The sequence below is a fragment of the Lygodium microphyllum genome, chromosome 12 (genome assembly GCF_053477565.2).
Source record: "Lygodium microphyllum isolate KBCC chromosome 12, Lygodium_microphyllum_v1.1.10, whole genome shotgun sequence".
Classification (NCBI taxonomy): domain Eukaryota; kingdom Viridiplantae; phylum Streptophyta; class Polypodiopsida; order Schizaeales; family Lygodiaceae; genus Lygodium; species Lygodium microphyllum.
In genome coordinates this window covers 136633666-136660980 of record NC_141146.1, presented here as the reverse complement: position 1 = coordinate 136660980, position 27315 = coordinate 136633666, and the positions used below count along the sequence as shown (strand labels likewise).

At 39.4% G+C, this 27315-nt stretch overlaps 1 protein-coding gene across 1 annotated transcript; it reads right to left on the bottom strand.

Annotated features, from left to right (window-relative positions):
* Window positions 1-1578: 1578 nt before the first annotated feature.
* Window positions 1579-27315, bottom strand: LOC148028325 (putative HVA22-like protein g). Its single transcript, XM_087690129.1, has 6 exons — window positions 27024-27315; window positions 26842-26940; window positions 14611-14667; window positions 14425-14488; window positions 3841-4044; window positions 1579-2455 (listed from the first exon to the last, which is right to left on the bottom strand). Exons 1-6 carry the CDS (start codon window positions 27053-27055, stop codon window positions 2126-2128), a joined length of 786 nt encoding a protein of 261 aa, XP_087546255.1. The 5' UTR covers window positions 27056-27315; the 3' UTR covers window positions 1579-2125.

Genomic DNA, 27315 nt, shown 5'->3' with positions numbered 1-27315 from the left:
AATAAGGTTGTCTGTGCCAAGGGGGTGGTTTGAAAAAATAGGGTATGTGGCTACATCCTCCGTCTACCTTGACTTCATACCTATGAGTAAGCTACACCATTCTATATATACATAGAGGTAAAGTCTACATAGAGGTAAATGCTAGAATGACTAAATCATAAGCTTGGTACTAGACAATCCACCCACATAAATAGTACGTTGCACAGTTCTTCCATTCCTTTTGCCCGCTTTCGTCTTATTAATAAAAATGCATTCACAACCACATCAAGCACGAAAAATATACATTCCAACTCCAACCCAACGACTCATCAACCATAGTAAGCTCAAGTATTGAATGTCAAGCCTATCTACAAGCAACTAATCTTGCTTAGTTGCAATGTACTAGGGTTCTCAAAAATCAAATAGTTAGTGCCAAGAATATAAATGATAACATTGTAGGATTAAAAAAGGCATAGAAGACATCATGTGAACTTTCTTGAATCAACAACCTTGTAATATGGATGTTTCTTGCTTGATGTGGTTGTAGAGAGCATCGCTACAAGCAAAAAGAAATCATGGCAACTTGAACACTCAAATTCAATAGAGGAAAAGAAAACTTTCTACCAATGTCTCCAATAATATGGCAAAGAGTCGGTACAACTCTCTCCAAAGTCCATGCCATCCTAATATACATGCTTCACACTAGCTCACAAGCCTAGTTTTATACCAACCTTTGTTTCTTTGCAATCACATGGAAATCCTTCCTCTCATCCTGTTTGGACTTAGAAGTATTTAAGCATGAACGATTATACCACCTAACAAAACCAATTTTAAAGAATAACTCTTGATAAATGTTTTAAGTGTCTTGAGATACATAGTGACATGCAATATTCATGCTAGATATTTGATACAAGATTCTCTATCAAATTTATGTGGATGGGGGGCAGTGTAGTAGTACACTACAATTGAACTATAGAGCTAATGTTGCATGGTTAGCTTTTTCATAAGGGTCTTGTAATTAGGTGGTGGTCACGAAGACAAACAATAACGAAACTACATGAGCAACTGCGATGCCATTGTTTCTTGCTTGTCATCCCAAATGAAGCTATGGTCCAAACAAGCATGTTTGATCACTACGCAGAATCGATGGCAAGAAGAATAGCTCATGATCTCATCCACCAAGCTACATTACGTGTCTAAAAATTTCATTTCTGATAAAAGAGCACACAAAATCCAACAAAAACCTAAGAAAAATCCAACTTCTTCACAAAATCCAGCATACACACAACCACTCACCCAAACGCACATGAAGGGATGCAGACATGCACATGCACAGGGACACGCACACACAGGGGCTCGCGCACTTGCAAGCACACATGTGAAAACAGGCAATGTGCAGACATGAACAGACACAGATGCACAGACAGACAGACACGCACACATGCACACGTATGCACATGTGCACACACAACCTTAACCAGAGCTATTTTGCAATGGTGGCAATTTCTATTAAAATGCCATTGTTTTTGTCAATGTCCCAAGGTCTGCCCCATCAAAGAAGGCAAGTCATACACACCAGAAAAACATGATTGTAAGTCTGAGTCCTAAGATATTAATACGAGGACCTTCAAATAAATATATGCATACATCACCATGCAAATAATTGAGCACATTACAATGACTCGGGTGTTTAAAAAATTATCTCTAAGAGGTGACAATTCAGAATTTCAGAAGCCATGACAATAGCAATGGCTCAGTTTCTCAGAAATCGTGACAATAAGAGGTGATCATCACATAATGAAGTTCCAAAACCTTCACTGCAAAAAGTAGTGGTTCTGTAAATACCACAAATGACAGATAACAACAGTAAAGGTGATATTTCTGGCATCTTTGGTGTAAAAAGTGGATTCTCTGAAGGACCTCGTCTGGTACAGTCACACTTTCTTCTGTTTGGACATGCTATACTACCAGAGAAGTCAAGGGCAGTCAACAGAATGAAAATCCAGGAAGGATTTTCTGCCACTCCTAGCACTGTGAACAGAGGACAATATGTACAGTTGACAGATATTTGCTTTCATCATGGCAGAAAAACACGTGCAATTTCAAGGAACAAAGATCTTCTGCCCACACCCCCCGACTAATGTACTCATTGCTGCCTGCGAGACCTATGCCGCCTGGTCATGTATCCACTTGTAGCTGGAGCACCCATGCTCGGCTGTTGCAATGTGGGTTGTGGCTCTACCACCCCATTCATCGCTTCATCATTCTGACCCTCCCTCCTCACATAAGGTGGCTGGGGAAAACCTGAGTGATGATAACCTACATGAGATTCATACTCTGATGGCAATGCAGGTGCAGATGGCTCATGGCTCGCAGCTGTGGCTGGAGGGGGCACAGGTGGTGGGGGTGGTGGGGGTTGCGGATGGTAACTTGAAGGTGGCTGCTGATATCCAGGTGGTGGTGGAGGAGGTTGGACCTGTGAGACATTGTTAGAATAATTAATATATGATCATAAATATTCAAGCACATTCAATCCCCTGTGAGATCTAGGAGAACAAACTTTACCCATTGCCAGAAGTCACCCTTCAATATGTTTTTTAGTGTTCCATAAATAAATATACCATTGCCATAGACATAAAATCATCCATGTCCATCCTTCCCCACATAATCAAAGGCAAAAATCTTGTACAAAAGCCATCATGATAGACTATTATTTTCAGCCTAGCAAAAGTAGACAATTTTCACTGGTCACACTTGATTCTGAACTTATCCATAGCCCAACCTGCCATTCACTTAAGAGTCACAAACAACCACCCAATAGTTCACATATAATGTTGGAAACACCCGGCCACAAAGCACAATGCATAACACAGCAGTTACAACCTCATTGGGATATTCTGGGAAAAAGCACACTGCTGCTTTATTTGGCATCATTTGTAATTGCCCATTCTCATTTTATCAACTTACTACAGGGCCAGGGTTTACAAGTTTCCTCTCTCTCCTCAGACATGGATATGAGCTCTCAGAGATGGGACATATATTGGACAAAAAGAGAATTGCATCAACTTCTCAACAGCGTTCCAACAATCAAAGGACAACTTATAATATGCTTGGTTTTTGTCCAACTGTGAAAGTCCTTCCTAAACACATCATCAGATTCCTTTAAAATCTAATTTTGAAGTTAAAAATTTTACCAAAAATTTCTGAATTTTTTCATACTTTCTCCTCCATTGCCAGGTCTCACTCCATTCTCTTGGCCAAGGTCTTGGGCTCTATAAATCGATTCTACTCCACAAAACCATTTTTCAGTTTTCACTAGGCTGATGTTTATTAGCTGATAGTCTTCAAATGTTCTCTTGTATGCTCTCTCCATGTCTCCTTGATTCTCGAAGACATCAAGATCAACCAGGACTAATCTACTATTGTTTTTGACTATAAGAAATCTCACCCAGAGACATCTATCTATTATTTGCATTTTTTAAGAAACAAATATTCCACCAAAAAGCATAGACTCCTGGATCTTGGAGACCTTCCTCAAAATCAGCTGGAATGATTCTATTATTGTTTTCGATTATCTCCAAAATCTTGGGAACAGAACAAAATTTTTAAAAAGGTCAACATTTTCAATGGAATGTTTATTTACATGTAAGCTCTCAAACTTACCTGTCTAGCATCTAATGAAGTCCTGACTTACCATTTTACATAAACCATCTCATGCATGACCCAGCTAAAACAGCTAGCTAAACTTAAAGATCTTCCTTCTATGTCACAAGAAACAAAACAGAAATGTAAGTGGATTTAATTGCAAGCAGGTAAGTAAATGGAGCACTCTAGATACCCAAACACAGCAACCGTACTCACCGAGCCTTGTTGGGGTCTTGGTTCAGATGCCATATATTGAATAAGTTCCATAAATCTTGACTGAACATAGACTGAGCCCTTCTGCCAATATTGAAAGACCACATCTCCTACTCTTGTTCTCAGCTCATTCAGATTTCTATCGATCTCCAGCTCATGGGTGGCAACAAAAGGCCTCAGGAATGTGGTGTAAACATATGTAGTGCCCTGCAAGAGAGTATGAAGGATTAGTGCATGCATGACATGTACAAATCACCAAAGGGTCCAAAGAAGAAGTTGAAAAAGACCTAGCAACCTTACATTGGAAAGGAAATTCGTAGGAATTATTTACGAATGAATCTATGGGTAAAATGATCCAGTTTAAGGCCAAGGATTAAATCTAACTCTCAATTCAAAATGTAGATAGTCAATACAGGTTTCTGATATGAAAGACATGAAGGTCAATGCAGCACAAATGGTTCAAGCTCCATCATGAGAGTTAGCCTCTCCCTAAGAGTTATAGACATGTTGCAAAAACTTTTATGCAAAATTTGGCATCTTACACTACCATCAAATCAAAACACCTCAAACCCTATAATAAATATAAACAATTGCTCAAATGCCGAATTTTGAGTCTAAAGGAGAAAAATGAGACGTAGAATGCAGATACAATTTGTTACCCTACTTACCTCAAAGACAAGGGTTCGAGTAAATAAACAAAATACAAAACACTAAAAATAACTCTAATAATAATTGAGTTTTGCATGCGCGCACACTTTCTCTTTCTGAAATTCAATGAAAAGATCAAACACAGCCAATAGACTTCTTGACAAAGTCTACTCCAATTGATCAACAACAATGGTGAAACAATCCATATGAGAAGCCGTATTTCACCCACGCAGCACCCCACATATAAGGATTGCTGCAATGAGCATCTAGAGTAGTTGTACGAATGAAACAATTAAGCTTCCAATAATGCATTGTGATGTGCCTCCAAATCATCCACAAAGCCCAAAATCTGACCTGATTGAAGAACTTTATTGCTCTGACAGTCCAGACAAAAATTTGCCATACAACTAGAAGATTTTACTAAATGTTTATGCAAGAAATCTAGCAAGAGTCTAAAGTGAAGGAAGACGGTAGCATATTGCTAAATTTGGCTCTACTACAAATACTCCAATCATACATCTCCAAAAAATCAATATTGTCAAGATTGGATTTCCCCCATTCAAGTGGCTTATCCAACTGAGAAAGAGCATTTCGAAGCTTATCTATCAGAGGTGGGGTGAGATCTGCCTAATAGCTTTGATAGATGGCAATATTGTTGGGGTGTAAAGGCCCTTTTATTCACCTCCGTCGTGTATTATTTAGTTGTACATGTGAATGCACCCTTACGTGCCGTAATTATACGTACATTTTATTCTTTGTACCAACACATTGTTGGTACACCCAAATCGTATTGTACTCTCTCTCTCTCTCTCTCTCTCCAACTGCATCACACTCTCAACACTGGTATCAGAGCTTTAGGTTTTGCACGCTTTTCAAGATCAAGGTGCAACTGACTGACACATGACAAGCCTAACGTCCCAACATGCAAGCCCAAACGGAAGCTATGACTAGATGATGACCAACAAGCGACACGAGACAAGTAGCGGGCAGGCAAAAGGCATGTGCAATATGCGGCACGCCCAACGAGTGACCAGCATGGTGTTGAGAAACCCTTCACCCTTCACCTACAATTTGTGTTTTTGGCATTTTTGCGTTTGGCGTTTAGGGTTTGCGTTAAGGGTTTGCAGCCCCAAAAAGGGGCGCCATCCTAGATTGACTATGCATATTTATAGGCCACTCTCTCATTCATTCCTTACGGCTGATTCATTCAATTTGTCACCTCTTCTCTCCAATCTCTCCACTATCCTCACACCCCTTCAAGAGAACATTGCGGTTCGTGGTTCATGGCTGTCTTCATCATCTTCCTTGTGCTACGGCACCCTTGTTCCCTTGTATCACATTCACTCCAAGATTCAAAACTTCATCATTCCATTCATCAAAGTTTCTTCTCTCTTCTTTTCTCTTCTCCATGTTTGCCGAGTTCACTCCGTATTCTTCCCCGCCAACCCTACTATCTCGCTTGCTAGTACGTCATCTTTTGACATGGTATCAGAGTTGGATTTGCTCACCTAGTAACGAAGATCCTCCACTCCAATGAAAGCAAAGACCAATGGCGGGTTCGACATCCACTTCTCTTCTTCTTCCGCTGCATCAAAAATCTCGTTTTTGCAAATTTCAGGTGTTTCAGCTTTCTACCCACACCCCGTTCGCGAAGGACATCTCAACTGAAACTATCCATTGCTGTCTCCATCAATTGGCGTCTGATTTCCAACCCTTTTTACACAATTTGGAGCTGATTCCAACCAAGCGACTGTTGTTCCTGTACAGACCTACTGCCAACAACCTACCACATCATCACAATCTTGATGCATACATTTTTACTCTCTCTCTCTCTCTCTCTCTCTCTCTCTCTCTCTCTCTCTCTCTGTGTGTGTGTGTAGGCTGTCCTATTTACATTTTTAATATTTATCTCTCCTCCAGACCGTCTTTCTTGCGTTTTTAGTCTTTCTCTCTCCTGCAAGCTATCATGTCTGCGTTTTTAGTCTTTCTCTCTCCTCAAATGCGTTTTTCTACTGGTTGCAACCTCTTGCTGCTGGTTGCATCTTCCTCTCACTGGCAGCTCACTTCCAACCCTTCCACTACCCTCCCACCCCTTGAGGGAAGCATTGCGGTTTGTGCTTCACACTGCCCTCACACCCCTTGAGGCGAACATTGCAGTTCGTGATTCACGGTGGCTGACCTCTTCCTTCTTCAACAAGGCACATTGGTATCCATGGCTTCTTTACCAATAGATGACCTGACTATTGGGTGCTCCTACTATGGCATCATCGGACACACCACCAATGCTTGCCGACTTCGACCTTTGCTCCCCACCCCCCCTGAAGTATATGCATCTTCCACCAAGCACTCCTTGTGCCACCTCTCCTTTTTGGGCCACAAAGATTGTTCTGCATTGGCTATCAGAGTACTATGCTCAAGGCAATAAGACGCATCCGATGCGCACTAAGTCCTTTCGAGAACCTAGAGAATCGATTGGCGCTACGACCTCTTGGAGATCGTCGCAATTCCAATGGCAGTCTTCTCCCACTTATTTTCAAGTACAGTGGCTTCCACAACCTACGGATCTGCAATCCGCTCTATCAAGAGACAATGATTGTTTGATACCGTCTCCTCGTTAATCTGCTCCTTCGAGAGACAGTGGTTGCTCGACTCCTTCCTCTTCAGCTATCCAATCCGCTCCACTAAGAGATAACAATTGTTGCCCACCTCTTGCTCATTCTGAGCCCCACTCTTTCCCACCCTCGACTACTCAGGTGTTCGAGAGGCTACCTCTAGGAGCTCTTCGGCACCCCAAATACCTTCTTCAACATAACCGACGGCACTTCCTTCATCATCAAACATTTCAGAGTCCGTAATCCATGAGTTTTTGGATTCCCTATCTACTTCAAAGGGGGATTCAGAGGGGAATGTCATTTCTCTGCCCTCCGAGGAAGCATCTACTTCTTCGACTTCAGTGGGGACCCCTCCACTTTCCACCTCAGAGGGGGAACCTACTCCACATAAAGTTCTTCATCCATCCTCTACTTTCTTGGGGTGGATGTCTTCGACCAGTTATCTCTTCTACTGATACCCAAGATCTTCAAGTACCACCTAGATCGAGACCTCGAAGGTTCAGCCACGACTTGGTGACAAGGCCTTTGCATTCCTTCCAGCATAGATGCACAGAGCTAGTGGCTTCTCTCCCGAGGTTGAGTTTCGGATTCTCCAGTTCACTCTGTCTACTATTCTTTACTACATGTTCCCTTTCCGGTAGAGATCTTGTATCTTCGGGATCCTCTGCATCTTCTTTCTCCTCTTCTTCTTGCCTTCGTCCCTTGGTCAGCATGGAGCCACCTCCCGAGATTGAGTACAGGCATATCCTTATGGTTCTCGACATCACACAAAGTCCAATATTCCTCCTATGCATTACATGTTTTCATCATCTTTATACTAGGGCAATTGGGCAAGTAAACAACTTCCCCATGAGAGACACTGTCCAAGTGGCACCTGCTACATAAGCATTCTTCAACATGTAGCATTGCATCTCCACCTCACTCTTCTCTTGTTCTCTTTTTTAGGCCTGAGAAAAGGTGTTAAGAAACCCTTCACCTATAATTTGTGTTTTTGCATTTCTACATTTTGCGTTTAAGGTTTGCATTTAGGGTTTGCAGCCCCAAAAAGAAACGTCATCCTAGACTGACCTTGCCTATTTATAGGCCACTCTCTCATTCATTCCTTACGGCTGATTCATTTAGTTTATCACCTCTTCTCTCCAACCTCTCTACTATCTTCACACCCCTTCAAGAGGACATTGCAGTTCGTGGTTCGTGGTTGTCTTCATCATCTTCCTTGTGTTATGATATCCTTGTTCCCTTGTATCACATTCACTCTATGATTCGGAACTTCATCATTCCATTCATCAAAGTTTCTTCTCTCTTCTCTTCTCTTCTCCATGTTTGCCGAGTTCACTCCGTGTTTCTCCCCACCAACCCTGCTGTCTTGTTGGTATGTCATACTTTGACACATGGAAGCGCCGAGCATTGGCGACAGGAGACGTAGGATCTAGATGATTGCAGGGAGTCGAGGTGACCAACGGGTGTGGACCAAGCGGCAAGTCTTGCACACGGGCTAGAGTTCATGGCGACCAACGTGATGGGTCACGGGCAAGTGACAGGCAAGCGACGCCAGCAAAGCAAGCGATACCCCCTTCACCCCGAGTCATTTTTTAAAATCAAAAATTTCTTTGCTTTCTTGCATCCCCTTCCTCTAACAAAGGTTTGCGCGTGGAAGCACAAGTCTCAAACTTGTGCAAATTTGAGCCTAAAAATTTGGGGCTTTTCCCATATTTGATCCTATTTATACTTGGCAGTGACATTCATGTCAAAAATTGCAAACATTGTGCGTGTTGACCTCAACTAAATTAGGGATTTTGCCAAATTTATCAAAATTTTGCTCATTTGAGTAAAATTTCCTAACATTGGACTCAAAAAAATTAAGGCTTTTCATGTATTGATGAAATTTTGCTCAACTAGGTCAAATTGACTGACATTTATGCATTGTTGGACCTGGAAACTTGGAATTTTATGCAAATTTTGGTAAATTCTGTAGTATTTCCTCGTGTGGTAGCTGCTTTATGTAAAAACAACAAAGATTTATTTCTGTTTGGGCAAGAACAACAATGTATTTGCTGATTCAGCTTGTGCTCTTGCAGTTTAGTGCATTTACTCTTGTGTTCATGATAAAAATGGCTGCAACTATTTCCAATTCTAACATTAAGAGTTTGATGGGAATCAAACGATTCAATGGTCAAGGCTTTGACCTTTGAAAAGACCGTATGCAAGGCATATTGTTCTTAAAGGATTGTGAGGATGCTTTGCAAGAAGATAAACCCGCACAAATGTTTGATGCAGATTTGGGCTAGAGTCAACAAAAAGGCTACGGGTTATATAAAGATGGGTGTCACTAGTGACATTTTGACAAACATTAAGGGCTTAAATACTGGTTATGCAATATAGGAGAAGTTGAAAACTACCTATGAGATCACCACACCTATTAATCACGTGCATTTAATGCACAAGTTAGTGAATATGCAATTGGATGAGTCCAAGCCTGCAACTGATCACTTGAGAACTCAAGGATGTCAATTTGGATTTTGATGATAAGTTAAGGGCGATCTTTCTGATCATGACATTGCCTGATTCCTAGGAGACCTTGGTGGTTTCTCTCAATAATAATCCCACTCTCTCATATGATGGTGTGAGGGGTTCAATCCTGAATGAAGAAATTAGACGTAAGTCTAGTAGAGAAGGTAACAACTCAGCTTACAATGTTAGAGGCAAGGCTGAAAAGAAAAATGCAAATGCTGGAGAGAGAAACAAAAGCAAGAGCAAAGAAAAGCAAAAGAGTGATGTTACTTGCTATCAATATGGTCAAAAGGGCCACAAGAAGCCTGATTGCAAGTACTACAAGAAGGAACAAGAGAGAAAGAAAAATACAAGAGAAAAATAAGAAAGATGTATCTAAGGCAACCAAAGGCAAGGAAAAGGCCAATGTGGCCTCTAGTGTAATCCTAGAGGAGCTCTTCGATACAGAGGCTCGTGTATTATGTGCAGTTGATTATGATGCCCTTGTATATCACATGCAGGATATGCAGATTACCAAGGCTGATCTGATTGATGCACTTTTGTCAATTGATGATGGTGTCACTCAAACTTGGATTGTAGACTTTGGAGACTCTTTCCATGTAACTCCTTGCTTGGAGTATTTCGCTATGTTCATTACAAGTAGTTATTGAAAAGTATACCTTGGAAATAACCATGCTTGCAGCATTGATGGGATTGACACTGTACACTTGTCTTTGGATAATGGGCAAGAGCTTGTGTTGAAAGATGTCAAATATGTGTTTGGCATCAAGAAGAGTTTACTATCCATTGGCCAGCTTCACTAGCATGGTTACACTACACTGTTTGGTGATGGTTGGTGGAAATTAAAAAAGAATTCCAAGCTAATTGCAAAAGGAACCAAGAAGGACACTTTGTATTGCATGCACTGTAAAGCTTTGAATGGCAAGTTTCTTGCAATTGCCGAAATTGACTGTCATTTGGAGTTGTGGAATAAGAGATTTAGGCCATATGAGCCAAAAAGGACTTGATGTCCTTACCTCTTTAAAGAGGGTTGATGAAAAAGACTCTAAACTTGATTTTTGTAATGACTGTCAGTTTGAAAAGCAAATGAAATTTTCCTTTTACTTTGGTGTCTCTCATAAGTCTAATGTCTTGGACTTAGTGCATTCTGATATATGTAGTATGCCCGTAAAATCATTGGGTGTTGCTGCATATTTTGTCTCTTTTATTGATTATTGTTTCAGAAAGATTTGGGTTTATCTGTTGCAAAACAAAAGCAAAGTGTTTGTTGTTTTTAAAACTTTTCATGCATTTGTGACCACTCAAACAGATAGAAAGCCTAAATGCTTGAGATTTGATAATGGAGGTGAATTCACATCTACTGTGTTTAAGTCTTGTTGTGACTTGCATGGAATCAAGAGGAAGCCTACAACTCCTTACAGCCCTTCTTCAAATGGGATGGCTAAAAGATACAATAAAACTTTATGTAAAAGAGTGCCGCTCTTCAAACATGTCCTTAAATAATGGCATCCCTAAGGAGGTTTGATCTAGCAAATCGATCTCATATGACCATTTACGGATATTTGATTCTGATGCTTTTGTGCATGTTAGAGATGAGCTAAGGAATAAGCTTGACCCGAAATCCACCAAAGGCATTTTCATGGACTATGGTAATAAGGGTGAATTTGGGTGTAGAGTGCGGTTACCACAATCCAAGAAAATTGTTCACAGCCGTAATGTTGTGGTTAATGAGGCAAAGTTGGTGAAAAGTACTTTAGCCTCTGATGAAAACATGAAAAATGTCAAATTTCAGAATTTGCAACCACCTATTACTTTAAATGATGAGCCTCATGGTGCTGTCCCCAACCTGAAATCGATGATCAGCCAGTTATTTTTGAACCAAGATAATGATGGACAGCAAATAGAAGCACAAGGAGGTCATGGACAGCAAGATAGACTTGCTAATTATGAAAATACAGGTCCTGGTAATGAAAATGAAGCTACTGTACAGCATAAACAGCATGCTGAAAATGGCTTGCAGCAACCAATAAATGCTAAAAATAGCATACCTCTTTATGTAAACCCAATTCCTGAAAATGTAGATCATTGAGTACGCAAATCTACATGCTTAAGAAGGCAACCACATAGGTATGACCCCTCCTTGCACTATGTGATGTTTACAAATGAGGATGAGCCTCTTACTTATAAAGAGACCAAGTCATGCAAATTCAACAGTAAGTGAGAGCTAGCTATGTAGGAAGAGAATAAATCTCTGAATGCCAATGATACTTGGGATCTTGTGTCATTGCCCAAAGGAAAAAAGCCTATTCCAAATAAATGGGTTTACAAAGTAAAGACACTTGATGGAAAACCCAAGTACAAAGCAAAACTGGTTGCCAAAGAATAAGCACAAAAGGAAGGGATTGGCTTACAAGAGGTCTTCTCACCTATTGTGAAAATGACCACTCTACATGTGCTTTTTGCTCTCACTATTGTATTGGACTTAGAGCTGTACCAAATGGATGTGAAAACAACTTTTCTACATGGTGACATTGATGAGGAAATCTACATGAAACATCTCAAAGACTTTGTAGTTCTTGAAAAAGAGCAATTGGTGTGTAAACTAAAACGCAGCTTGTATGGGCTGAAGCAAGCACCACAACAGTGGTACAAAAAGTCTGACACTTTTATACTCTCTCATGCGTTTACACGCAACCATGCAGATCATTGTTTATACATGAAAAAGAATACAAATGGCAACCCCATCATACTTGTTTTGTATGTAGATGATATGTTGCTAGCTGAAAAAAGAAAGACTAGCTTGGATGCTCTCAAAGATTAGCTGAAATCAGCTTTTTTCATGAAAGATTTGGAGAATACAAAGCATATATTGGACATGAGAATTCACAGGGATAGAACACAAAAATTGATGTTCTTATCTCAAGAGAAGTACATTGAAAAGATTCTAGGCAGATTAAACATGGCTAAAGCTAAACCTTTGGGAGTGCCCTTACTTCCATATATTAAGCTTAGTAAAGCCAAGAGCCCAAAAGATGACGTAAAAGCCAATGCTATGAAGGGAGTCCCTTATGCATCAGCTTCTGGATCTCTAATGTATGCTATGGTTGCTACTCGTCCAAACATTGCTCATGAAGCAGGAGTTGTCAGTAAGTTTATGTCAAATCCTAGCAAAACACATTGAGAGGTTGTCAAGTGTATTCTTCAATATCTAAAGGGTACACAAAGAAAGTGTATTTGATATGGGCAAGGTGCACTTAGTCTGCAGGGTTATTGTGACACAGACATGGCAGGTGACTTAGACACCCGCAAATCCACTAGCGGATATGTCTTTACAGTTGCTGGTGGGACCAGTTCTTGGTGCTCCAAGTTGTAGAATATCGTAGCACTGAGTACTACTGAAACTGAATATATATCACCTACTGAAGCCTCTAAGAAAGCTATATGGTTTAGCAAACTTGCAGAGAATGTTGACATGTCTATGAGTACTCGAGTGTGGGGATGTGATAGCGAGAGTGCTATGTATCAAGCTAAGAATGCCATGTATCATTCATGCACAAAGCATATAGATATGTGATATCACTTTATCAGACAAATTCTAGAAGATGGTCTAATCACATTGATCAAGATCAAAACACAAAACAATCCTGCAGATATTCTCACTAAAAGTATAAGCAAGGCTCAACATGAGCATTGCATACAACTAGTGGGAGTTGATTAGAGATTCACTTCGGACATTTAAGTGGAAGGTTGTTGGGGTATAAAGGCCCTTTTATTCACCTCCGTCGTGTATTATTTAGTTGTACATGTGAATGCGCCCTTACATGCCCTAAGTATAAATACATTTTATTCTTTGTGTACCAACACATTGTCGATACACCCAAATCATATCATACTCACACTCTCTGTCGCTCTCACTCGCTCATTCTTGCAAGTGTTTTTAGCTTGCTATCCGCACCCCTTTCGCGGAGGTCATCGCAATCTCAGCTATCCCTTGCTATCATCTACAGTCTGGCACCTATTTCCAACCTTCCACCCACAGTTTGCAGCTGTTTATAGTAGAGCGACTATTGCTGATTACTCTCCATTTAAAAAATAATCTCGTTCTTGCAAATTTCAAGTATTTTGGCTTGCTACCCACACCCTAGACACGGAGGACATCACACTCCAAGCTCGTCATTGCTATCTTTAACAATCTAGCACTTGTTTCCAACCTACCACACACTATTTGGATCTAATTTCAGCATATTGATTGCTGCTGCTGGTTTTTCCCACGTTTTTGGTCTTTTGCTCCTACAACTTGTGTTTTTAGTCTCTCTCTCCTCACTTGCTTTTTTAGTCTTTCTCTCTCTTGCACTATCGTCTACATCAAATCCAACCTTCCTTGGCTGCATTTACTAGTATTTGACATACGAAGGCTGTCTTGTTACGATTTGGGATTCGTTCAAAGTACGACACACTCTCCAGCTCATTACCCCTGCCTTGATCCTTGAGATACAAAGAGTTCGAGGTTCAATATTCATTCATTGCATAGTGTGTTTACTACATGAGCATTGTATATTCAAAAACCATATCATTTCATTTATTCACTATATTCATTCTCTGAGTCACTCTAACCCTAATTGTGTTCTTTTATCAGTATGTGCTTTGTCGTACGATTGTTATTTGTGTTTTTGTGTTAAAATATTTCTTTACAAGATGGACTTAACAATCTGTAAGAATGTCTTTATCTTGCTCTACTACATAGATTTGTTAGTTACTGCATTGCAAGTTAGTTTGGTTACCTTATATATATTTTTAAAAAAACCATGGATAGTACCTTTGTTTTTGGATACCACAAATAGATTATAAACGCAAGTTTTGCCTCACTATACATTGGAAGCCTGCACATAAATATAAAGAAAATTTTTGAGTAGGCAAAAAATGTTGTTTAGAAACTACTTTACTTGAACACAATAGATCAAAGATCTTCTAAACAACTAACAATTATGTGATCGAGAGATACCAGGCCACAAATGTATCACCAAGCCTTTCAAACACAGTGAGGATAGCAATTATTATCCTGGCCAAAACAAATCAATCAATCAAACAAACTAAAGAGATTCAAGAAAGTTAACAAGATTGAAAAACAATTGTATTCATTAACAAGATAGAGAAAGAGAAAAAAATTTAACACATGGTAAATATTATTTAACTAGAGTATTGACACATTCTTCCATAGGTCACATGTAAAAACTATGATATTCTAGACAAAAGAAATGAGTTGAAAGAGCAAGCAAATGTTGATAACTTTATGCATTTGGTGTTATGCCTAAGCTTTCTGCCTAACATTATAAATACAAACTCTATAATGATAAGATAGAGAAAGGGCACAAACTTCGATGCATATTAAGATATTATCTAACTTAAGTACTGATACATTCTATCAATGGATAACATGCAAAAACTATGTTAATCTAAACCAAATAAAAGTTCTGAAAACTAACAAATGTACAATAACCCTATGCATTCAATGTTATCCTTCACTTTTCTCAATAACAATGCGAATATGAACTTTCTATTTAGGCAATAAAAATATATGGTATTTTTTTGCATTTAGTGATGTCTCTTAATCTTCTCCATAACATTGAATCTGAACTCTCTCTTTTGCTAATACTCTCCTTCATACCTTTGCTTAGTCCTTTATACATGTATTAATTCCATAGTGGCAAGGGACACGTGCATCAATCTTTACCTCTAAATGCAAGTTCCAATAGCCAATTTTAATTCCATGTATTCCATGTCTAGTATTGAATCTAGAGTTTGTGGTCAATCATGTGGATTTCTACCAACTTGACTATATTCATATCAATTTCTTTTTCCCCCTATAGATCATAATGGGGCTGAGAATAGACATTTGAAAAGCACGCAAGCCCCATGTGAATAATGAATGATGAACTCCAAATCGAGGTAAAGCATTAAATCTTAAATGAATGCAATGTAATAACAACTACAAGACTATCATGATTCATCATTCTTTGGGCAAGATATATCAATCAAACATAAAACACAAAGAGGATTGGTAAGCAAAGGAGAAAGGACTAAATATCCAATCAGTAACCTTGAATTGCAAAGCAATAGCAACTACAAGACTATCATGATTGATCGGTTGATGGCCAAGATAGATCAATCTACCCTAGATCAAAAGTCAAACAAGTGAGCAAAAGAATGATGACTTAAATCACCAAAGCAAGCATATGCTTCAAGGCATGTCATTTGACTCTAGACCACAATTTCACGAAACTACTATTACTGAGATAATAACTCATAGACCCCACATCTATTGCTAGTTGATGGATTTTCACAAGGCCCTTGATATAATCTTGAGAGCCACACCAATGAGAAAATTGAAGACTAGCACTGCCAAGAGAGAGGACTCTAGCACTTCATGAGTTAGTTACTCGTACATTCAAGGCCCTTAGATGTGAATCCAATATGGTAGTTTGAACCTCAGGATAAAAAAAAATCACACTATTTCCCACCCCCTTTAGACTCCACAATTATGAAACCAAGTTACACTAACAAATTGGGTTATCTAGGACCACACACAAGTTTGATACCACTTTCATTGTTCAACCAACACTAATATTATATTTTACTAATACAACAAAAGCACGACAATTGTCTAAAGATGGCAATAGGCTGGGCAGTAGCGAAATGATGTCCTCCAACTATTGGCAACATCCTCCAAGTACGGTGGCAGGCTGGACAGCATGGCAGCAACTCCAAGGAATAGGCTGACGACTCTTTAGGTTGAGTTGCAGCTCCTATGTGTGGTATGAGCAGCTTTGGACTGTCAATGGCTGATGGCTGCATGAACTAATGATAGATAATCAGAGGGATGAGGCTCAATGCCCACAATATGTCCTCATATAGGGGATTTTTGGGCATTTGTCCTGCTGGTCAAAATAAATGTATATTTATGAAGAAGGAAAAAGGGGGAGAATGCTCTCTTTTCCAGCAGGATGAGGACATAGTGATGTATGGAAAAGCATTGGGGCCAACAAGTGCCACATGAGGTGCGAGACCATTCTTAGTCCATTTGAGTGTGTTTTAAAGTTGTTGAACTTACTGTTTTGCTGAATTAAGCGATTGCTTAGCTTGTGGTTGTCTTGAGAAGCAAAACGTAGACTTTTGGGCTTGCTGCAATTTTATGTGCTGAAAGCAGTTGTATAGCAATAAAAAATGTTGCCCAGCAGTGATAACAAGAGTGAAAAGTAGGAATTCCTGTGAGAGTGCGCAATGGAAGAGAAACACAAACAGAGTGAGAAAGAGAGAAAGCAAAAGACGAAGGAAGAATACTGCACTGACTAAAGAAGAATGCCGATACAATGGAGATAGACTAATCACTCCCTGCACGCAACCTAAAGCGTCACAATGGAGATGGACTAATCAATCCTTGCACACAGCCTAAAGCGTCAATGAGGACACGAGTTCAAACTGATGATGATGGCAACACCAAGCATGGAGAGTCGAAGTGTCAAAGTGTGCACCCAAGAAGACTGGAGACTAAAGAGAGTGTGTATGTGCCAAGTGGGGGATACAACTATAATTAGCCAAATCACCAAAAATCTAGCCGACTTGCTCCTGTAGGAGCCATAAATGCTGGCCGACAAGCATTAAATGCTGGCCACCAAAGAGAAAAATCCCAAAAAAAAAGAGAAGACCCTAGAAAGATCCCAACTAACAATGACAATGTCCGACACATGTAGACAAATTGTGGAAAGTAAAAATTGGCCTAGGAACCTAAATTGGCTGAGCTCCTATGTCTTTGTCAAACTCTAACAAGAGCTCACAACAAGGAGATGACAAACTAACATAACTAACAAAGGCCCGCTAACATCCCTCTTAGATCTTGGGAGTGTCTAAAGACCCAACAACCTCATGTGAGAAGCATAGAAGCCTTGGGCAAAGGCTTCGTGAAGAGATCTAGGATTGTAGGCCACTACTAACTCAAAATCCACAATCCGCTCTCGAACATAGTGAGATACTAAACCTCGATGGGTTTCATACGAGCATGAAACACAAGGTTCTTTGGCAAAGCTAGAGCACTCTGATTGTCCACATGCAGCTCCGTAGGTCCAAGATGAGGAAAGCCAATCTTTGCCAACACATAGCGAAGCCAATCCGCCTCCATAGCTACAAAACATAATGCACAATACTCTACCTCTATAAAAAAAAGGGCCACAATAGCCTGCTTGCTTCTTGCTGCTCCATGAGATAACTCTTGATCCAAGGGAAAAGGCATAACCTATAGTGGATTGTCTTGAATCCACATCACCTACCCAATTAGAATCACTCCAACCAAAGAGAGTAAGCCCTTGCCATACATGATCCCATAGGGTCAAGTCCTACGTAAATAGCAAGGCCTCTCTTCAATACTTTTGAGTGGCAATCTTCATGAAGGAAGACAATAAAGCCACAACAAAAAAATATCCAATTGAGTGTGAATAAGCCAGATGAGGGAGCCAACAAGACATCTATAACATATGGCATTTATAAGGGAAGCCCCAACTGCCAAAAGCTTAGACTTTGGGTCCATGGGGCAAAAAATAAACCAACGATCAACCATATCAAACTCCAAGAGAAGCTTGAAAATGTACTTGTGCTGCGAAATAAAAATGCCATGTGCCATCTGATAGATCTCCAATAAAAGGAAAAAGTAGACTATTCCAAGATTTGTCGTATCAAACTCCTATTGCAAAATCTTCGAAGTACGATCAACTTGAGTATAGCTCCTTGTAATGATAAGATCATCCATATACAAGATGGGCAAAAAACACGCCTATCACCCTCAACCTTGAAATATAAGTTAGGATCATGAGCTGAGCTATGGAAGCCATTTTGTAGAAAGAAGCGATCAATCCTCTGATACCAAGCATACAAAGCCTACTTCAAGCCATACAAGGCCTTCTGCAATCTATAGCCATGGTTCTCCTTGCATAAGAAAACTTGGAGGTTGTGAAACATAAATCTCTTTCTCAAGGACACCATTCAAAAAAGTAAACTTGACGTCCATCTGATAAGCATGCCAACAATGGTGCGCTACAAGAGCCAAGATAGCCCAAATCGTAGACATTCGAGCCGTAGATGCAAAAGTCTCAAAATAGTCTAAACCTACCCTTTGTGCAAAACCCTTGGCGCAACAAGCCTAGCTTTGTGCTTATCCAAGGAACCATTTGTAAAGTACTTGGTCTTATAGACTCACTTCACACCTATCACCTTCCGCTTCAAGGGACACAAAACCAACTCTCAAGTTTTATTATGCTCAATAGAATCGAGCTCCTCCTACATGGCCTGATGCCAAATATCCTCTGCAATAGCCTCCTCAATGATAGTAGACTCATTGGCATAAAGAATCTATGACATAAAAGCACAGTTTACACAAAACAAAACTATTTCGTTGGACTTGTAAGCAAGCTAATTTGCATGGACTTGTAGGAGAAGCAAGAAGTGAGAAACACCTAAATCGTGCATGAGCTATCGGTACCATCAAGGAATCCGAATAGACTGATCCTACTACAAGGGAGATTGAGTAGCTTCCAATATCCGCAATGCACCTATATGTGAAAGGGACCCCTCCTCCTCACAAAGGAAAGGTAAATCCTCCTCATTTGAAGAAGGCTCCCCCTTTGACGGTTGAGCATCCCTAAAAGACTCCAAAGGGGAGACCGAAGGGGTGGAAATATGCGGCGAAGAAAGAGAAGTAGTCACATCCGTCAAAGGTGGTAGGAAAGCCGAGGTAGAGAGTGCTAAGAAGGGGTGCTAAGAGGTAATCTGAAATAAAGTAGAGAAACTGAAGATAGGGAAGGGTCAACCAATGATGAAGAATCACTTGCAATAGAACCATCAATAGTATCCTTGAAGGCCGAAGCCTCATCAAAGATCATATCCCTACTCACCTCAAGCTTGTATGTTGTTGTATGTTGTTGAGTCATAAAGACAATAACCTTTCATGGTAGTGATGTTGCCCACAAAGATGAGCTTCCTAGACTTGGAGTCAAGCTTCATCTTTCTCTTCTTCTTGCCCACATGGACAAATACATCACATCCAAAGATGCAGAAGTGAGACATGAAGGGCTTTCAACCAAAGAAAGCCTCAAACGCAAAAGTTGCGGAGCGGTTGCGGATGTAAATTGTAATAGCCACCACCTCACTCCAAAGGATATGAGAGAGAGAGAGAGAGAGAGAGAGCAAAAGATAAAGAAAGAATATTGCACTAATTGAATAAGAGTACTAATACAATGAAGATTGATTAATCAATCCTTGCACGCAACCCAAAGCGTCAGTGAGGATACCACATCAAGCTAATGACAATGGCAACACCAAGCTCAAAGAATCAATGTGTCAAAGTAAGCACTTGCAAATGAAAGACTAAAGACTGAAGAGTGTCTATATGTGCGATATGAAGGGTGCAACTATAAATAGCCAAATAATCAAAAAATTGGCCAACTTGCTGTTGTAGGGGCCATAAATGCTAGCCAACTACCATTAAATGCTAGTTACTAAAGAGAAAAATGCTTGAAAAATATAGAAGACCCCAAAAAAATTCCAAATGACAATGACAATGACAATGTCCGACAAGTATAGGCAAAGAATGTGGAAAACAATCTACCTCTATAGACTAAACTATCCTATTTCCATTAACATTTTTGTGCTTCTATCTATGACTCTTTTTCCTACCTACATAAACTCAAGTATTCCATTTCCATTAATATCTCTATATGTCTTCTCTATGCCTATCAATGCCTCTCCAATCTACCTTCATAGACTCAACATCCTATTTTCATTAACATATTTGTGTGTTTACATATGCCTCTCACCTACCTCCGTAGACTCAACTACACTATTTCCATTAATATCTATGTGTGTCTATCTAGACTATCTTGACACGCTCAACATACATTAAGCTAAATTGTGTAATCAATTCATATATGGACTAATGAACGTGCAACTCAAAAGCCAAATGTTCAAGACAACAATGCAACATTCAAAACAAAATTGGCCAGTGCTCTAATTGGTGAGCTAAAAGTGTATTAGCTTTATTAAAACAACCCCAAAACTCAATGAATCAATGAATTAAAACCATTTATTTTTAAAAAAGTGCTCCTAGAAAGCATATGTGTCCCATAAGCAAAAATCCTAAATGGGAGGACCCAAACTTTCTAAAAATAGACATACTGTCCTCCATCCAACCTAAATCTTATTTTTGCAACTTGCAATTGCTAGAGCTTTAATGGCCACACCTTGTACGCAAAGGATATCTCAATCAAGCTATCTACCATTGTCTCCTACCATCAAGTGTCTGCTCCTCAACCATCCCTTGCACGAGTGTCTGCTCCTCAACCATCCTTTGCAGATTTCCACTATTTCCAACATCTCTCCACTACAAGTCAACCAAATGCATGTTGTCTATACAAGATCTTTCCGTTTGCAACTATCTCTCGTTAAAAAACTTACATTTCAGCCCAATCAACTGGCCACCTCCAAGACTACTATTGTTTAATCTTCCTAATGCCACCCATGCTGGTTATTGCCTCCAAAAGTCGTGTTCTATTGATTCAAGGGCATCGCCAATTGCCATGCCATCATCTCATTACTAGTATGCCTTCTCGTTATGCTACTATACCTCGGCAAACAATTGAGCAAAGTTTGAGAGTCCTCATCCTATGCACCTTTAGGTTACACCCAACATGGGGTTTCTATCCTTGCTTACCTAAGTATCAACAAGATGATATAACAATTTACCTCCATAGAAATTTCTAGTATGCCTTTTAGTTATGCTATTGTACCCTAGCAAACAGTTGTGCAAAGTTTGAGACTTCGAGAGTCCTCGTGCCTATCCACAGATGCGCTTGGATCCCTCTCCGAATACAACAAGCTATTCCTACACCACATGCATCTAAACAACAAGGTATTGATGATGGTTTGCCATATGCAATGGAAGATGTAGTACAACATGAAAGGGCTGCTGTAAATGCAACAAAAACGATCCCGAGATGGGTGTTACAAACTCTCCAAGAGAGTAAAATGGATGCTTCAATAGCTCAACGCATGCAACACATGATATAGGGAAAGCCCATTTTGTTGATTTTACGAAAGTAGATGATTGTGATGAGCGTGTGTTTATGAGCTCACTGTCAGATGATAATGAGCCTACTTCCCTAGACGAAGCTCAACAAGATGTACATTGAATGCAAGCCATGCAAGATGAGTTAAACACTATTGCCACTAACTCTACATGGGATCTTGTGGATTTATCCCCTGGCAAAAAGGCCATTGGCACAAAATGGTTTTTTAAACTCAAACACAAACTTGATGGTACCATTGACAAGTACAAAGCACAATTGGTAGCAAAAGACTATGCACAAAAAAAAGATATAGATTACGAAGAGACTTTTACTCCTACATCCCGTATGAATACAATGAGATGTGTCATTGCTATGGCTGCAAATTATGATTGGGAAATACATTAGTTGAACATTAAGATAGCATTCTTAAATGGGGATTTGTGGTTAAGGGAAGAAAGCACATGGTATCCAAGCTAAACAAAGCTCTTTATGGTTTCAAACAACAAGCTCCTTGTACATGGTACTCTAAAATTGATGCATATTTGGCCAACACAAGGTTAAAAAACAATCCAACTTCTCCCACTATACATTAAGAATGAAGAGAGAGACTTGTTGAATATCATTCTTTATGTAGATGGCATGCGACTCACCAAACCTTCAAAAGAAAAAATTACAAATTTCAAGGTTGAATTAAAACATGCATTTGCTATGTCAAATATGGGCTATCTACACTATTATTTGGGAACTCAATTCACCCAAAATCAATATGGTATCATCATGTCACGATTAGAGTATGTGGATAGATTGTTACATAGGTTTAATATACAAGATTGCAAACCTATGTGCACTCTTATGGAGCCAAGCTTAAAGTTGACTATACATAATAGTGAAGAGATATCTAAAATTACAATTTATAGCCAAGCTATTGGCTGTCTTACTTATCTTTGCAACACACACTCTAACATTCAATATGCAATATCTTAGGTAAGCAAGTATATACATAGCCCACGGACTATACATTGACAAGCTATTAAGTGAATCTTCAAATACTTGTAAGATACTCAATCACATGCATTATTATTTCCTTGGGAAGAGACTTGCAATTACAAGCTTACAATGATTCAAATTCGGTTGGTAATGCAAACACTAGGCAATCTACTAATGGACACTCTTTCTCTTTGGGTCATTCATGCATTTCATGGCTAAGCAAGAAATAACCTACAGTGGCTACCTCATCCTATGAGCTTGAGTACAAGGCAACCTTCATGGCAATAGTAAAATGTGTATAATTACACAAATTGTTGACTAATCTATATTTATCATTCAAGAGTCCTACACCTATTCTTTCTAACAATCAAAGTGCTATTGCAATGGCACGAAATCTTGTGATTCATGCTCGCACAAAACATATTGAGATGCATTACCATTATGTCAAAGAGAGATACCACGTAGAAGAGATCAACTTGATATATGTTCCTACAAAAAAAATGTTGCAAACATTTTCACTAAGACACTACCTCATGAGAACTTTGAGGCTTTTCACAAGTCCTTAAACTTGCTACCCTTTGGTGATTGATCATTCCTGTACTTTACCACATTGACACTACAAGGGGGTGTTAAAATTTGCCAATTCTATGGACAATGCCCAATGTTTTAGTCTTTATTCTTTTTCAATTCTTAGTGTAAACACAACTAAAGTTATAAGTTATGTCACCACTCTTAGAGTTAGAGTTAGAGTCAAGTTAAAGCTAGGTCTATCTTAGATCTACCTTGTACCTTTCATTCTCATTCTTACAATTCAATAAGTACACTCTACTCCTTTGCTTCAACACACTCTCATTGTCTCTCTTTTCTCTCCACAATTGGCTATCATTTTTCAACATAACCACCTCTTAAATTGTTGTGCTTTCATCTTTCTACTACCACCCATGCGGTTTATTGTCTCCAAAATCTACATTTTACTAATTCCAAAGCATCGCCAATTACTATGCTTTTATCTCTCTGCTATATTTTCTATTTTCAATCAATCTTTTACCCATCTAAAACTAGTTGCCTAGATACATTCCAAGATCCGTCAAAGTGTAATACACTCTATTGCTCATACTCTTTGCTTCACCCTCGAGACACAAAAGTACATAGTGTGTTTGCTATATTGGGCATTATATTCTATTTAGTATTCATACTTCATTATTCAATGTATTCATTGTCCTTGAGACCCTAACTAAGTTCTATATCAATTTGTACATTTATCATATAATCATTTTTGTTTTTTATAATAGAGCATTCCTTTACAATAATGACATTGTTGAATCTTTGAGCCATTAACCAATTGCTTGATGAGATAAAAAGATAAGCATGCCACTCAATGCAAGGATTTCACTTGGAAGGCTACTTAGTTGTCTTTTCACCCTTTCAAGTGCCCAAAGAACAAAAATGCAATGCAAATACAAAGAGTAATGCATGATAAAAATGAATGCTAGTGTAACAAGTGCCACTTAAATAATGCTCTCACAAGAAAATTATTCACTTGCCCAAGTGCTCTTTTACAATAAAACTTCAATGCACTAATGAAAAATATGTTAATGCAAAGATATACACCATGATAAGTCAATCCTTGGATGTATGAAGAAATAGAAGAACCTTTTTCAATGTGAAAGAAAAGCAAAGGCTTGATGCTAAAGTGAAAGGTGGATCAAGATTGATATCCCCATGCAATCACTTAGCATTAGCCAATAAACAACCTTTGTGAGAAGGTCAACAATAGCATCTTTGCCATCGCTTCAATAACCATTTTATATTAGTGAAAATAAAATGAATAGTGCATAATATATTAATGCCACTTGGTGCTACAAAATGAGACACACTACATTACAAATACTTGAGTAATGTAAGTCTTGAGCTATAAATGTAGGCAAAGCTTGAAGCACATATGAAGAAAGAGCAAGGACCTATATGAAATATGAATGCCAAGATTTGTCACTGCAAGGCTAGTTGCTTATCGTTATCATCGTAATTCTAAATTTGATCAAGACATGAATCAAAGTGGAGATGATAAGTTGCATTTATCAAGATGCAAGGGTTTGCAAGGCTAGTTGCTTATCGTTATCATCGTAATCCTAAATTTGATCAAGACATGAATCAAAGTGGAGATGATAAGTTGCATTTATCAAGATGCAAGGGTTGTTAGGATCCTCCAAGATGTTCATGATGGCATCCTCATCTTTGTGGCGTACTTTGTTGGCTCCTTGATTCCCTTCCTAGGCCCTTGAACATGCTCTCTTTTCTCCTTTGTCTTTTGCTCCGTCTCTCCTGAGTAATGGGATTAGCCTTTGCAGCTATACTCTTGTAAAGTATAAAAAAATTTGCAATAAGACAAGATCATTGTCCTTTTGTGCCTCAAGTTTGCTTTTGTTCTTAGAGGCAATATGATTGTTATAGTTTCATAATTGCTTCAAACAATAGGAGCTAATAGTTGAGCTTAAAATGCATATGGCTATTATTTTATTCATAGCCTTGTAGACCTTGGTTGCCTATCATCTAAAAGATATTAAATAGACAATTAGTTAAACCATGGCATCCATCCATTTCACCTTATCCCAAAAGTCCATGTTCTTAGCCATCGTGTTTCATGGGATCCTAGTCATATTTCCCACAGCAAATCCTTCAAAAGTCAACGCTCACTATGCAACATTTCCTCCTTACTTCTACACTCTTCATCGTCACCTTTGGGGCTTCATTAAACACATCGAGTCCCTTTATATGAACTTAAACCATGTATATATGAGCCAATTAAACAAAGAGACTTAAAAGAAGATTTAATTGCCTTTGAAATCATGGTCAACCCTAGGGCAATCCTTTGTGACACCCTTGGTCTCCTTGGGTGGAACCTTTTAGTCAAGCAAAGAGTCTACTTCTCATCACCCTTGAGATTTTTGTTTGGACTTGAAAGAGAATGTTAGTTACCTCTAATTTTAGCTGAAGCTAATCTCAACTTTTGAGTTAGCTTCTTTAGATCTTGTATACCCCCAAATCAAAATTCTAAGGATAATTGGCTCAAAAAGTTCTATAAAAGGACACGTGTGTGTGTGTGTGTGTGTGTGTGTGTGTGTTGGCCACACTTTCCATGATTGAGTCTGTGCTTTGCCATCAGCTTCTTAACTAGCTTGCCATCATCCTTGTCATCACACCATCAGCCTGCCTAAATTCAGCCCTCATCAACATCCTATGCCAAACAGCATCACCTTCATCTCTCCATGCTCAAAGGCAAGAGTAATTAGGCAGCCAAAGAGGGTCAAGCACCTGACCAACAGGCAGATTATACAGCCTAAAAGCGACTGAATAAAGCTAAAATGGACTATTGGAAAATTTTAGGCACCATGTTAACCAAAACGTCTCACTTAATCTGTCCATCAATGCTTAAGCCCCTGGACAATAATGTCTTCATTATTGCATCACCCAGATTATGCAGATTCAAACTTCAGCATTCTTATGTGTAGCAGTTTCTGTTAAGCCTCATTATGAATACAGGCCCTCGAGTTATGCAGGCTAAAAAAGGATTTACTATTCAATTTGAGCGCTGCATTTCATTACTATTAGATTGCTGCTACTGAAAGCAGTTTCAAGGTTGGTGCATTATGCAGACTAGTGTGTAAGATTTTTCTATTTACTTTTAGTTCTTATAACAGTTCTCAATGTGGCATGTTCAGTTCATCTATTAAGCAGGTTGCCAGCTGGAGAAGATCAATACAGGTCATTAGCCCATATGCCGAATACTACTTCTCTTTACTGGCTGCTCCTCCCGAGGTGCAGACTGAGGCCTAATGAGCCGGCCTGCAGCTCAAAACAAAAGAAACGAGTTCACCTGGTGAGTATCAAAACAACATGCTGAAGGCACTGGAGTATGCCACGGTTGTTTTTGCCCTACTTTTCTTGCAGGTGCACCTTATCATACAGAGATTTTCCATTTGAGCCATAGTCGTCTCCACAACTGAAGAAAAGACTGCTGACCTATCTCGTTGATTGATAGAATCTACTGGACCTGGTTCCTTGGTGACCGATCATTAATGTAATCTGTTTTCTGCTAAATAAGGTGACTTAACCAAACAAGAGGGAGAATTGCAATATACCAGTATTGACACCAGAAGCGGAGTTGCTCGATATCTGGCCTATTCTTCTCCACACACTTGAAGCACTCGTACGCCGGGTAAATGTATCCCAACACCATGCTGAAAAGCCGCATCAACAAGGGTAAGCAGACAGCTAAGAGAGATCGATAGCCAGAAAGGGACAAGAGATCACGTAGACTTACATGATCGCCCGGGTGATAAAAGAGCCCATCATTTTGGCTATATGCGGAAGAAGTTATGGAAGCAAATGCATTCAGATTTAGGGTTGTGACAGGAAGAAGAAGAAGAAGGAGAGAGAGAGAGAGAGAGAGAGAGAGAGAGAGTGTGTGTGTGTGTGTGTGTGTGTATGTTTTCAACTTGGTCCTGGGCGCCACGATTTTGAAAATCTCTCTCCCCCTTCCCCCAAACGGACGCGCCGTTCAAAACAAGCTCCGGCGTCGCGCTGGTTGCGAGGCGGCTCTCTCTCTCTCTCTC

Coding starts and splice junctions, on each gene's coding strand:
- LOC148028325 (XM_087690129.1), bottom strand. CDS start 27,055: ATGATGGGCTCTTTTATCACCCGGGCGATCAT. Junction 14,668..26,841: donor CGCTTCTGGTGTCAATACTG/GTATATTGCAAT, acceptor TGTTTTGGCCAG/GATAATAATTGCTATCCTCA. Junction 2,456..3,840: donor CAAGACCCCAACAAGGCTCG/GTGAGTACGGTT, acceptor AATGTCTCACAG/GTCCAACCTCCTCCACCACC.